This window comes from Stegostoma tigrinum, chromosome 26, assembly GCF_030684315.1.
Source record: "Stegostoma tigrinum isolate sSteTig4 chromosome 26, sSteTig4.hap1, whole genome shotgun sequence".
In the NCBI taxonomy this organism is placed as follows: domain Eukaryota; kingdom Metazoa; phylum Chordata; class Chondrichthyes; order Orectolobiformes; family Stegostomatidae; genus Stegostoma; species Stegostoma tigrinum.
The window spans coordinates 31,296,743-31,311,007 of record NC_081379.1 but is presented as its reverse complement, the minus strand read 5'-3'; the positions used below and the strand labels follow the sequence as shown (position 1 = coordinate 31,311,007).

The 14,265-nt window shown below is 38.7% G+C and overlaps 1 protein-coding gene across 4 annotated transcripts in view; it reads left to right on the top strand.

Annotated features, from left to right (window-relative positions):
* rbm19 (RNA binding motif protein 19) overlaps positions 1-14,265 on the top strand; it is a 239,328-nt gene that overhangs the window by 68,288 nt on the left and 156,775 nt on the right. For all 4 annotated transcript variants that reach the window (XR_007249971.2, XM_059655088.1, XM_048556299.2 and 1 more), the window contains exons 18-21: positions 733-793; positions 6,917-6,996; positions 9,458-9,513; positions 10,357-10,470. Coding sequence is in view for 3 of the 4 variants with exons in the window: in XM_059655088.1 (XP_059511071.1) it covers positions 733-793; positions 6,917-6,996; positions 9,458-9,513; positions 10,357-10,470 (311 nt within the window). In the remaining variant the exon portion in view is untranslated. The remainder of the gene's footprint in view (positions 1-732; positions 794-6,916; positions 6,997-9,457; positions 9,514-10,356; positions 10,471-14,265) is intronic.

The following is a 14,265-nucleotide window of genomic DNA, read 5'->3' as shown; positions in this document are numbered from 1 at the left end:
AACATTAATTGAAGACAGTTCTCCTGGTTACAGTCTTAATGGTAAATCCTTTATTGAGAGATTGCATCCTGGAATTTTAGATTCCCTTGGCCAGGGATTTTCTCAGCAACTACTCTGTTAACAGCATTAAATATTTTATAATCTTTCAACTAAATCATACTAATTTTTGAGCCTCAGAGAATGTAAACCCAGTCTACACAAATCCATCGTCATAGACCAATCTCCTAATTTCATAAACCAAACTAGTAAGAGTAAAAAAGGGAAAGGCAGAGGGCATAGAGCAATTTTAAGCCAGCTGTGTCATTCAGTCTGATCATGGCTGATCATCCAGTGGAGTACCCCCTTCATGATTTTGCCCTATACCCTTTGATCCTTTTAGCCTAAAAGCTGTATCTCATTCCTTCATGAAAATAATTCAGTGTTCTTGGCCTCAGTCACTTTCTGTGGGAAATAATCCTGCAGGTTTGCCACTCTGGATGAAGAGATTTCTCTTCATCTCAGGCTGAATGGCCAACTCTGTAGCCTTTTAACTGTGATCCCTGCTTCTGGTCCCTTTCGTCACCAAAGACATCCTTCCTGCATTTACTCTGACTATTCCAGTTAGAATTTTCTATAAGCATTTCCCATCTATGGTAAGCTCATTTATATATGTATCAATGGTCGTATCTAAAGTTCTCTGAATTTTATAAAATTTTAATTATAATTCATTATTGTTTACTATTTTCTTTTTAGACATTTGAAAAGTGTGGATCATTGAAAAGTTGCAGTATATCAAAGAAGAAAGACAAAACAGGTGAAGATTTCTTGTGTATTTCCTTTTTCACTATATTAACTTGTTTGAAACTTCAGAGTTTGCTGCCTAAATGCACATGCACAGATTTAACTATGTCGTTGTTGGTATAGAAAGTAGTTAAGTAAGTGATTGGCCTTAATTGATCAGTTAACTGACTAGATATAAAGGGGAAGGTGGAACTAGTGTGTAGGATGAACTGTAAGACTGAATAGTTAGTAAATCCTTTACACAATGAAAGGTGCCTTGTTTTTTCCCTCATTGATTGGCTTGGATGATTTGCCTTTATTTTCCCACTTCTTCCCACATTACAGTCCACCTGTTACCCTTAATATCTGCTCAGTACATTGCATCTTTCCTGAAGCGGGGGGGGGGGGGGGGGGAAACAGCTGCTTCTTACCAGAAGCAAGATTAGATGTAGAGCTTTTTTCGGTTGGAGGTTCAAGAATGGGGGGAATCAATTGGGTGATCTGTTAACATTTATGGACAAAATTTATGAGAAAGACAGTGTATTAAGTGCATTTGCGGTGGTTGAACTTTGATACATTTACAAAGCTGAACATTTATTCCATAGAAGAATATAGAGTGGAATTTAATATACTTTATTCAAGATTGAAAATGTTCTATTTGGAAATTCCTAAATCAGAGCTTACATTTAAATTGTTTGGCTGCGCTAAAGTGTGAAAAGCAGAAAGACTCCCAGTGTTACTCAGAGTTAGATGTTAAAAGAAAGATACACGCTTTTGAAATGGATATCAGAAGCCTTAAAGAAGATTTTGTAAAACATTAATTTCCAGCTGCCTTCAGTGTTCAAATGGAGCACTCAGCAGTAACAAACAAAATGAATGACTCAATGCTGGTGGCAACGTGAAACCACCGAGATTTTCTACGGGTTATCTGTGAGAAGAGGCTCAAATTAAACTGGACATGGAACATGGCAAAGCAATTGTTTTTGAAAAGTTAATAGATTCATAGTTTATGCTGTCCAGAGATAATTCTATCCGTTTAACAAGGTCTGACCTCTGTAATCAAAATGTTAAGGTGTGATTGATATTGAGAGAGTTGCTTGAAGGAATGTCGGCTACATCTTGAAACGACACAAGCAGTTTGCACAGTCACCATCCTGCAGGTTTAGTAATCAAACTTTAGGATGCTGGAGTAAAGAACAATGAGTGTGTAAAAGCTACAGAACGAAGCAGTAATAAATCTGTCTGTTTTTTAAAACTCATAGTGCCCTATTAGAAAGGGATTTTAATAAAGTTGCACTGATAGGCTTGAAGATATGAAGTAAAGAAATGCATCTTTGTTTTGCAATTTGTAGGCATTGACTAGATTTCTTCAGTTGTGAGTAATATAAAATTAATTTTAAAAACGCAATAGCAAACAAAGTAAGGACCAGCTGGGTGTACCGGCTAAATTTCTGTCAATGGGTGGCGTCGGGGATTGGTGGTAGAACTTGGGAATATGAATATTTTAGTAATGCACACAGCAATGGAAAGTTCTTTAACTAATTGAATGTGTGAAGATCATTCCAGGTGAATTTGCGCAAATGAAAATGCAAATAAAACAAAGAACTGCATATTAATCAAAACAGAAGTTGCTGGCAAAACTCAGCAGGCCTGGCAGCATCTGTAGGCAGAAACAGAGCTAATGTTTTAAGCCCAGTGACTCTTTCAGGACTGATAGCAGGTAGGAAAAATGTTATTTATGGTGTTGACAAGGTTGGAGGAGAGCAGGGAGAGATGAGCAGAGAAGTGAAGATGAAGCCCAAAGAGAAAGATATTTGAAAGGAGTAACTAAATGAGGTGATTATGGATGGTAGACTAGAACAGAAGAGAAGTTAAATAAGTGACAGTGAGAGCTGAGGATGGATAGTCTGTGCTGCAACATAGAAGGATGTCAAGTTCCAGATGCTGCAGTGTCCCCAAGTGGAAAATGAGATGCTGTTCTTTGAATTTGTGCTGAGGCTGGCTGAAACTCTGCAGCAGGTTTGTAACAGAAATATGGACCCGGAAACTCAGTGGTGTGTTGAAGAGGCAGGCGACTAGAAGCTCAGGGATATTTTTATAGACAGAGCTTAGGTGTTTTGCAGAGTGGTCACCCAATCTGTGTCTCACTGCATCCTTCACTCCACACCCCCCGGCTGTGGTTTTGTGGGGAGGTGCTGGGAATGGAGGAGGAGTGGACCAGGATGTCCTGGAGGGAACGTTCCTTGCAGAATGCTGACAAAGGTGGGGGAGGGGAATGTGTGTCCAGTTGTGTCGTGCTATTGGAGGTGACAGAAGTGGTAGCTTACCATCCTTTGAATGTGAAGGATGGTGGAGTCTAAGTGACGACCGACGTCCTTGAAGGAGAAAAAGGAGGGATGAGGGCAAAGGTGTGGGAGGTGGACCAGACGCAGCAAAAGTTCTTGTCAACCTTGGAATCCTCCGTTAAAGAAAAAGGTGGGCATTTCTGAGGCTCTTCCAGTGGAAAATGGCATTGTCAGGACAGATGCAGTGGATGTGGAGAAACTGAGAGAATTGGATGGAGTCCCTACTGGAAGCAGGGTATGAGAATATAGTGCTGGTATGTGTGGGAGTCAATGGGTTTGTAATGGATGTCAGCAGCCAGCCTGTCTCCAGAAATGAAAACAGGTGTTGAGGAAGGGCAGGAAGGGGTCAGAGATGGATAAGCTGAAGATGAGGGCGGACATTGGAAGTGAAATTCATAAACTTTTCCAGTTCAAAACAAGAAGGGGAAGGAACACTGATGATGTTATCAGTGAGAGAATTGTGCATGCATGCCGGAATGGGACTGGAATAATGAATGTTCTATGAAGTCTCAAAGAGAGCTTAACTGGGGACCATGCACGAAGAAAATATATAGAGTTGAGCAGTTGCTGAAAGTGAGGACAAGCTCAGCAAGGCAGAGGAAGTTGGTGGTGGATGGGAATGGGTCAGGCTTTCTTTGTAGAAAGAAGCGAAGACCCCTGAGATCATCCTTATGGGGGATGGCCGTGTGAAGGGATTGTATGTCCATGGTGAAGAGGAAGCATTGGCTGTTGTCTCCGAACTTGATATTTTGAAATTGATGTGAAGAATTACAGATTAAATGAGGACGAAAAAGAATGAGTTAAAGTGAGAAGAAATTGTTTCTACCTGCTCCTGACCCACAGAAGCTATGTGTCAGCCTAGGCAGTCCTGTTTATGGATTTTGGAGCAAATGTAGAAGCGGGCTGTATGGGGCTGGGAGACTGTTGGTGGGGTGATCCCCAGATGAGATGAGGTTGCTGACAGTCATAGACACAATGCCTGATACTCAATGGTGGTGTCATGTCAGGGGGAGATAGGAGGAAATGTATGAAAGCTAGTGCTCAGCCTCTGTAATATAGAGGTCAGAATGCTAGACAATAAACATTCCATCTTTGTCAACTGGCTTAATGAGAAACTCAGGATTGGATCTGACAGTATGTAGTACAGTTAGTTCAGAGGGAGCTAGTTTTGAATGGGTGAGGGGGGAATTTGAGAAATTGACCAATGTCACGTCAGCAGTTCTCCATGAGCAAGTCAAGTGTAGGTAAAAAGAGAGGGAGGAATGCGGTTGCAGGATAGTGTTGGAGGCTGATGAAAGTGTGTTAATGAGATGAGGAGAGCGCTCCTGTCGAAAGAAATGGACATGCAGGTGGAGGTGTTGGAAGAAGAGTTCAAAATTCATGTCTGACTTGAATTTCATCGAGTTGAGGATGCAGATGGATAAAACTCAGACCTTTGCTGAATACATAATGTTCAGCATCAGAAAGCTGAAGATCGGAAGGGATAGGAAATATTCCATAAAAGGTGGGATCTGGAGAAAGTCTGACTCAGAGGGAAGGGGAGGGGAGAAAGATTCCAGAGGATCTCAGAATTGTTGTAAGTTGCATTCCTTAATGCCTGAAAGGAAGAAAAAAAGGTTCTAATTAAAACATCAAATCTGTGAGATAATGGAGTGGAACGGGAGGACAGAACAGCTCTGAGATAGTGTGAAGTAGTGCTATTGGAGAGAGAGGTCAAGAATGGGCATGTGGTGGCACATAGTACTGAGTGTGGATTGCAAGATGTGATGAGAACAGCTGTCTGGGAAACATCGTATATCACAGAGGTATATGTGGCCCCGGGGTGGATCTGAACCACAAATAATGAAACTTCTGTCAAAATCCATGTAGGTGAGTCTGAGCCAGAGGCAGTTTCTGAGGAATGAAGTGGTAACTGTCGAAGAGAGTTTTGGCAAAGACTTCAAATACTAGGAGAGAAAACAAAAGTAATGATAGATGGGAAGAAGAAAAATTAGACCAAAATCTGATCGGGAAGAGGAGCAGAATGTCTTCAAGGTAGCACATTAAAAAGAAATATGGCAGCTCGTTAGACACTGATACAAAAGAAAAAAACGGCAGATCTGAAACAAAAACAAATTGCTGGTGACACTCAGTAGGTCTAACAGCATCTGTGGGCAAAAAGGAAAGTTAGTGTTTTGAGTTCTATGAGTCTTCATCAGAACTGATAGCTGCTAAGAAAAACCAGCAAATTGTTGGAGACTACAGTCTGTATTTTTCAGGAGAAATACCAAAACTTTCTTCATTAATGAGCAATCATTCTGCTTTAGGAGTGACTACAAAAATGATTTTTTTTTTCATTTTGACAAGCATCTATATTTAAATGGAGACAAACTGCAGAAAGCTCCAATACAAAGTGATTTGGAAGTACTTGTTCACAAAATACTGAAAGTTAGTTCACTGATGCAGCAGATAATCGGGAAGGCTATTGGACTGCTGGCCCTTATTTCAGGGGGATGGAGTACAAGTGTAGGAAAGTCTTCCTGAAACTGTACGAGGCTCTGAGATCATATAAGGAGTACTGTGAGCAGCTTTCGCTTCATTATTTTAGAAAAGATGTAATTTCATTGGAGGCAGTTCATAGAATGATCCCTGATATGGATGGTTGCCTTATGAGCAAAGGTTATAAACAGGTTGGGACTATTCATTTGGAAGAGTGGGAGGTGATCTTGTTGACATGTCTTGGATTCTTTAGGGACTTGACAGAGTAAATGCTGTGAGGATGTTTATGCTCATGGGTGAGTCTAGGGCTTGGGAGAAAGTCTCAATAAAAGGGTGCTAATTTAAGATTGAGATGAAGTGGAATTTCTTTTCTCCTTGTGTTGTGTGTCTTTGGAAATCGTTACCACAGAAAGTTGTAGAGGCAAAGCCTTTGTGTCATTTTAAAACTGAGATAGTATGGGAATCAACATTTTTGGGGGTAAGGCTGGAAAGTAGATGTGAGGAGTTTCAGAGCAGCTACGATCCTAGTGAATGATGGAGCAGACTTGAAAGGCTGAGTTCCTATTTCACGGTTTTACGATTAGTTCCAGTTTTCCTATGTATTTGAATGCCCTGCATGCACAGAAGTGCATTTTTTGACGCTGAGGTTTCAGAAAATTCAGCAAACCTTATGCACTCACACAAGGAGATCATCAGGAAATTAGAACATAGAACATTACAGCACAGTACAGGCCCTTCGGCCCTCGATGTTGTGCCGACCTGTCGTACTGATCTCAAGCCCATCTAACCTACACTATTCCATGTACGTCTATAAGCTTGTCCAATGACGACTTAAATGTACCTAAAGTTGGCGAATCTACTACCTTTGCAGGCAAAGCGTTCCATTCCCTTACTACTCTCTGAGTAAAGAAACTACCTCTGACATCTGTCCTATATCTTTCACCCCTCAATTTAAAGCTATGCCCCCTCGTGCTCGCCGTCACCATCCCAGGAAAAAGGCTTTCCCTATCCACCCTATCTAACCCTCTGATTATTTTATATTTTTCAATTAAGTCACCTCTCAACCTTCTTCTCTCTAATGAAAACAACCTCAAGTCCCTCAGCGAAATAAGCTTTACAAGTGAGAAGGACCTGTAAAGTAGAAAGATCTGGTTATAGGTAGTGAGGGAGTTTTAAAAAAAAGTAATCTTGCAGTATGGAAACAATTAAACTGTGGAGGTGCATTCCTCGAGGCAAATTTGACTGATTACACACTTACAGAATCCAAACCTCTGGCTATGAATAATTATTGAACAGTTTAGTGACATTTGAATTTCCAATATTTTGTTTTAAAGGTTCTCTTTTATCAATGGGGTATGGTTTTGTGGAATATGCAAAATCTGAGTCTGCCAACAAAGCACTAAAACTGCTGCAGGTAACCATACTTCTGAATTATTTCTGTGGAACAGTATTTCAGGCAACTTTTCTATTTAATGTGAATCCAGTTGTAAAATGTATATTGAACTTACTTTTGTCAAAATAACAAATGGTTTGGATTTTAAAATTCTCTTTTAAAGTAGTATACCAGTAATTTTGAAATAAAATTATATTAATATGTTGGCTTTTTTGTCATTTGTAAACAAAAATACAGGTGAGAATTCCTAAACTGCGCATTATAAATTCAAATAACATATCTGTGTCAATGGTATGTTGATATCTAGTAATTTGCATGTCATGGTAAACTGGTGAAGCTCTGGGTTGGTGAAAATAATTATGCTGGATTGTAATTTATTGTACAATAACAAATAATCAGTTAGTAACTGAAATACCATGCACGTGCCTGGAATGTGAAACATATTTGCAAATTATAACTGGCAGAACTTTAAGACTTCTCCACAAGTGGAATGAGAAGTGGAATGAGAACTGTACTTTTATGAGGGAAAATGGCAAACTTAATTTGTGACAGAAGTAGAACATTCTAAAGAACCTACAGTTATTTCGGGAGCTTCTAATTCTAGACCTTGTGTTATTTTGTATAGTTGCATTCAAATCTTCTAAAATATTATTGATATTGCATTGAAATTTTGATGATGAAATATTAACATTTATATTGTGCCTTTCAGGATCTCAGGGTGTCTAACGCCTTCTTACCCCAGTGAAGTTCTTTTAAAATGTAGTCACTGCGATTAGAGCACCCAATGGTGGTGTATATTCTACAACAGTAGCATCCCTAGACAGCACCTCACCCTGCCCAGCCAGGGCAATCATCTCATCCCCAGGGTTAAATTATTCGTTGAATCCACAATATTAATGGGGTATCTCTCACCTTTGTGATGTAGAGGGTTTTCCTCTTGACCTCCCCTTTGCTAGATTAAGATGTCTCCTGGCATTTGTAACATAATGTCCACTTGTGTGATTGGATAATTATCTTTCTTCCTATTGGGTTTGCTGCAGGCATTCTGGCTTTGGTGTTAAATGATTCTCACATCCCTTTGCCAGTGTCTTAAGCATTGTGACACATTTCTTGTTTGACCCTTAATTTCTGTACGAACTCTTCCTGCTACAACAGAGGAAAGTTTTAGTTTGAGGAGAGGTAGAATAGGCTGTTCCTGAAGTTGATGAAGTTTATAAGAATGAAATGTGACCATATTGAGACATAAAAGATTCTTCGGGGTTTGATGAGAAATGTGGAGAGGTATTTTCTTCTTGTGGGAGAATCTGGGACCAGATGGTATTATCTCAGAGTCAGGGGTCATTCATTTCAAAGAGAAATGAGAAGTTTTTTCTCTTAGAGGCCAGTGAATCTGAGGAATTCTTTACCTTAGATGAGTGCTGAGGGTACATCACTAAGCATTCTCAAGATAGACCGGTTTTATTTTTAATCAGTGAGGCAAACAAGGGCTATGAGGAAAAGTCAGCAAAGTGGAGTGGAGGTTTATCATGGGCATGATTTCATTAATTGGCAGAGTAGACTCAATGAGTCAAATGGCCTACTCCTGCTTTTTTGTCTTATGGTCTTTTATTGTCAAAGTAACAAAGTTTAATTTTCATTCCTCGACTTCTGATATCTTACAGTACCAAATTATGATTTTTCACAGTTTTTATGTCATAAAGTAAAATTTAACAAATAGATTCCAAGAATGTTTAAAAATCCATGTTATTCTTGGAAAGAGCATTTCAAACTAGATAAATGCTTTGATTGTGTAGAAGAGAAAAATATTTTTCATCAGAATTTACAAATTTTCAGGCAGGAACAGAAAAGTACTATGACGTAGATCCGGCATATTGGATGTGATTGCTAGAATTGCATACTTTCTCCAACTGCCTGCCATCTTAATTGGGATCAGCGTTATTTACAATAGGGGTGCGAAATAACCAATAGCTTTCTCATTGTCTGCTTTAATGTTGAATCCTGTAGTTTGCATTCACACAGCCAAACATTTTGCTTTTCAGGTAGAAAATTATTTTCAAACTTAAAGCCTCTTTTATTTTGTTAGACTGCCAGTGACTCAGTGTTCTCAGCTTCCTGTATAACCTTTTTTAAGCTCATGCAGTCTAGCACTGAAACAAATTATACATGTAAGAAGACTAGTTTTAGCTATCTGGTAACATATTGTGTACTGAGAAGACTGTGATTAACTAGTATACTCATCAGAGCTTGACTGCAAGTACGCAGTAAATTAGTTCATGGTTCTGTAAAACTTAATGGTGTTTCTGGCAAATATATTAAAGTTGTAAAACTGTCACTATCCCCTTATTTTATCTGTGTATTACCCTGTACAATATTTAAAGGTTTTGTTTGAGGTTCTCATTACAGTTCTGAACTGTTTAAATATAAATTACTTTGCCTATATGCTTATAGCATTTACCTGGATTTTTCTTTTCTGGAAACCTAGCATTGTATGGTGGATGGTCATCAACTAGAGTTGAAGATATCAAACAGAGCTACAATGCAAGTATTTTGGCTTTATTTAAATTCCTTTTATTAAAGGATTGAATGTGTCTACTTATTTTGAGCCCTCCTTTGAGTGTGAAAAATGTTGTATTTGATAATGCAGAAATCATTTTACAAATGCAATTGTTTTAAAATCACTGTTTGCATTTGTGTAACTGACAATAGCTTTCCCAATTGATACAATATCTCTAAGCAGGTTCAGCCAGCACCAAAATACTTTAGCATAAATGAGCACTCTGAGGACTTGCATTCACAAAGTAATCAACAAATTAAACATTAGCTGCATTTCCAACTCTTTATATTTACGTGTTGAGGAAATTCCAGACAACATGAAATTGTCAAATATGTACATGACTTTTCCTCCACAACATTAAATGCCAGAAAAATAATTGAAACATACGTGAGACCATGTTACATCTTTCACATTTTAAAAACCCAAAAGTTTGAGTTTTATGCTGATTTTATCATTTAATTAGATAACTAAGGGAGGTACTTATGAGTAAGCACTGACATGTCTGAATGTGAAGTGTGAAGCTGGATGAACACAGCAGGCCAAGCAGCATCTCAGGAGCACAAAAGCTTTTGTGCTGCTGAGATGCTGCTTGGCCTGCTGTGTTCATCCAGCTTCACACTTCGTTATCTTGGATTCTCCAGCATCTGCCGTTCCCATTATCACTGTCTGAATGTAAAGCTTTGTTCTCACATTGTAGCACTGTAACATCTCAAACAAAAGTTCTTTAAAACTGGTTTTACATTTCTTGGATTTACCCTGGTTTTCTGCATCGTGATATCCAAGTTTTAAAAGTATTAGAAACATAACAAAATTGTTTTTGTTTGCAGCACTGTGAATCCAGCAAGGAAATTCCAGAAAGCAAAAAAGCAAACGGTTTCCAAAATCCTGATTCGTAATATTCCGTTCCAGACAAAAGTGAAGGAAATCCGTGAGCTTTTCAGGTAAGAAACAATTTTAAGATTTTTCAGTTGCTCGTTAACATCCAGCATTATTAATTTCCTAAGGCATTGTCGGTGCTAAATTGTATAACATAAGCTTTACCCCTGACCAGTTAATATTTTTCTTCCTTCCTATATTGTAACACTAAAGTGAGAATTTTTATTTATAGTTATATGGTGCCTTCCATGACTCATCGCAACTCCACTGCCTGAAATACTAGTATAAATGTTGTAATGTAGGTCAACACAGAAACCACTATGTGCATAGCATTTGGACCTTTTTCATTCAAATTTACCCACCCAAATTGATGTTTCCATTGTTATACACTTGTTGTCATTTTTTTCTCAATTACTACATTATGCTAAAGGGGCAAAGTACTGCACAATCTGAATTCCGAAAACAGCTTTAGATGATTTCAGAAATGTTTCTCTTTTTTTCTGGCAATCTGTAAATGAAAAGTAAAGCAATTTAATGGAAACGGCAGAGGCACTACACAGTCGGATATGCATGTGTGAATAAACATATTCAAGCACAATATTTGTACAGACCCTTATGATCTCCAGTGTTTTTGTGCACATGGTCAAGACTAATTATAGTATTTTACAGCTGAGTCGATTAGAGGATCAGAAGATAATTGAATGGAGATGGGAAAGGTACGGGCAGTACTTAACGGAATGGTTGCATAAGTGACAGGGTCTCAGAGAGGATGAAAGAGACCAGGGTCTGACAGTGGAGGAGTAGGAGATTTTGTTGATTGAAAGTTGAACCGAGAAATTTGTTTTCTTATAATAAATTCTATAGGACTAATCAGCTGTGTGAAATTCAGATTAAGACAGCAGTCTGGAGGATTGGTACAAGTCCCATGGATAAAACACATTTGAAGTGGGCAGTTGAGGTTTTAAGGGAGAAACAATAGATCTATTACAAAAATAAATATGCTGGAAATCATAAATAGAGATAGAAGAGGCAAGAAATACTCAGATTAAGTAACGTTTGTTGAGAGAGAAAGAGTTGGGGTTTCAGGTTGATGACCTTTCATTAATCCATCAGTCTGAAATTTTAACTCCTGTTTTCTCTCTCCACAGATGCTTGCCACGCTGCGTTTTTCCAGACTCTCTCATTTTCATTTTGCCTCAGAACAGTAAGAGTTCAGGGCCAGGAAATGTGAGGAGTTGAAATGGGCCTTGGATGTGTTAACTTGCTGTAGAGTGGTGGTGAGGTATTCAAAGTGTTGGGTTGGGGAGCAGAATGTTGTTTTTCATTGACAAAGGAGTCACCCCTGTGCACCTCGTTGTTTTAAAGGCAAAGGCAGACGGGGCAAGAAAGAAAAAAACAAACAAACAATAACTGGTTGCGGAGAAAAGCTAAAGTTTACATTTGTGTTGCAGGATGATCTCTAAGTAGGTGGTTCCGTTAGAAGAAATTAAAGCCCAGGAGCATTGGATGTTGTCCATTTGGCAGTTAAGTATTTGTGCCTGAAAGAGATCTGTGCACTGTTATGAAGAGCAGAGCCCTGAGAGTGCAGTGGCATTCCCAGTGAAGGGAATGCACAGTGAATTAAGAAAATTGGGCTGACACGTCCATGGAAATGTGCAGAGATAATCAAATAATTGCAATACACTCCCAACACAAGAGTAGACTAGGTGGAAAAAAAATACAGTGCAAAATAAAGGTACTACTTGGTTTTATTCACCAGAGGGCACAGTAGGATTATATTTCAAATTTCATCCATGTCAGTTTTCTGTTTGATTTATTTTGTAGCTCAGTAAGCATAGGCTATGAGACAAGAAATGAGTTAAAAGTTGGTCTGAAATACTGATTTAAGGCTGCCTAAATGAAGGTCCATGATGACTACCTTTTTAAAATTTTGATGAAAATTTAGCTATAATTAGCTTGTGTCTGAGCAGTTTCATAATGGATTTAAGTGTTGGAAAACCTCAAACCAAGGCCTTCCATTAGCAAAGCAAGAGGACTCACACCAGCCAGGAAAGACCGAAGAAGATTTTGTTTCTCTATAGTGTTTAAGTAAAGTCAATGGTTTAGTCATTGTTTGACTGCTATTGTTCAGCGACATGTCTAGGTTGAAATACAGTGGCTTAAGGGCAGACCGTATACTTTTATTCAACTAGTGATTGATGCATATTTGAGTGAAAGGTGAACAATTTTTAAAAAAATCTAAAATGACTGAGTGGAACCTGTGAAAGAAAATGTTTATTCTCAGTCAGTTATACAGTACAGAAACAAACCCTGCAATTCTACTTGTCCATAGCAACGAGATACTCTAAACTGAACTTGTCCCATTTGCCATCACTTGGCCCATTTACCTCTTAAACCCTTCCTATTCATACACACATCTAGATGTCTTTTAAATATTGTAATTTACTACACCACTTCCTCTGGCAGCTCACTGCATACGCGCACCAGCCTCTGCATGAAAAAGTTGCCCCTTAAGTCCCTTTAAAATTTTTCCCCTCTAATCTTAAACCTTTGCCTTCCATTTTTGGACTCTGTACCATGGGGAAAAACCTTGGGTATTCACTCTATCCATGCTCCTCAAGATCCTGTAAACCTCTATGAGATTGTCCCTCAGCCTCCAATGCTCCCAAGGAAAAAAAAAATCCCAGCCTATTCAGCCTCTCCCTATAACTGAAACTCTCCAATCCCCCAATATCCTTGTAAATCTTTTCTGAACCCATTCAAGTTTCACAACAGCTTTCCTGTAGCAGGCACAGCAGAATTGAGTATGATATTCTAAAAGTGGTCTCACCAATGTCCTGTTCAGCTGCAATGTGACCTCCCAACTCCTATATACTCAATGCACTGACCAATCAAAAGCCGCCTTCAACACCCTGTCTACCTGCGTCTCTACTTTCAAGGAGCTATGAACATGACCCCAAGATCTCTATTCAACAACACTCCCCAGGACCTTACAATCAAGTGTATAAGTCCTGCCCTGCCAAAATGTAGCATCTCACATTTATCTAAATGATTAAAATCAAGGCTTTGTTTAATAGAAAAAAATGGATCGGTAAATCATTTTATTAACAATCTGGTATAATTGAAATATATATCTGACCATCTTAGTAACTGGGAATACTTTATTGCCTGGAGTATTGGAACAAGAGAGACAATGCACTCCTTCAGACTTGGCATGACAGTACTTACACAGATTCAAAAGGATGCTAAACCTAGACTAGTGTACTATACATCTCAGCCTTTGAAAAGGAGCAAATATATACAATAATAGAAAGGATGTTTCCTCCATCTTTAAGTCAAAAGTGGCGATATTCCCTAATGACTGCATAAGTTTCAACGCCATTTAGAGCATATCAGATAAAGAAGCAGTCTGTATTCATAAACAGCGAGACATGGACTGTATTCAACCTTAAATTAATAAATGCAAGGTAACATCAATGCTATACAAGTGCAATGACCAACTCCAACAAGAGAGAATCTTTCACACATTGGTATTCAATTGCAATTCCAAAACTGATTTCCCCTCAATAGACATCTTGAAGACTTACCATTGACCTGAAATCATATATTCTGTGCCTGACAAAGCAGGTCAGAGACCGGGAATTCCTCAAGATTAATTCATTCCACATTGCATGACAATGCAGCCCACTCGGGGCCACCTTGTCCATGACCTTCAGCATTCAGTACCTTCACTACCAATGCTCAGTAGCAGCAGTGTGTATCATATACAAGATGCTTCTCAAGCAGTACTTTGCAAACCTACAATCTCTGCCACCCACAGATGCTTCACCTGCAAATTCTGTTCCAAATCGAATCTCATC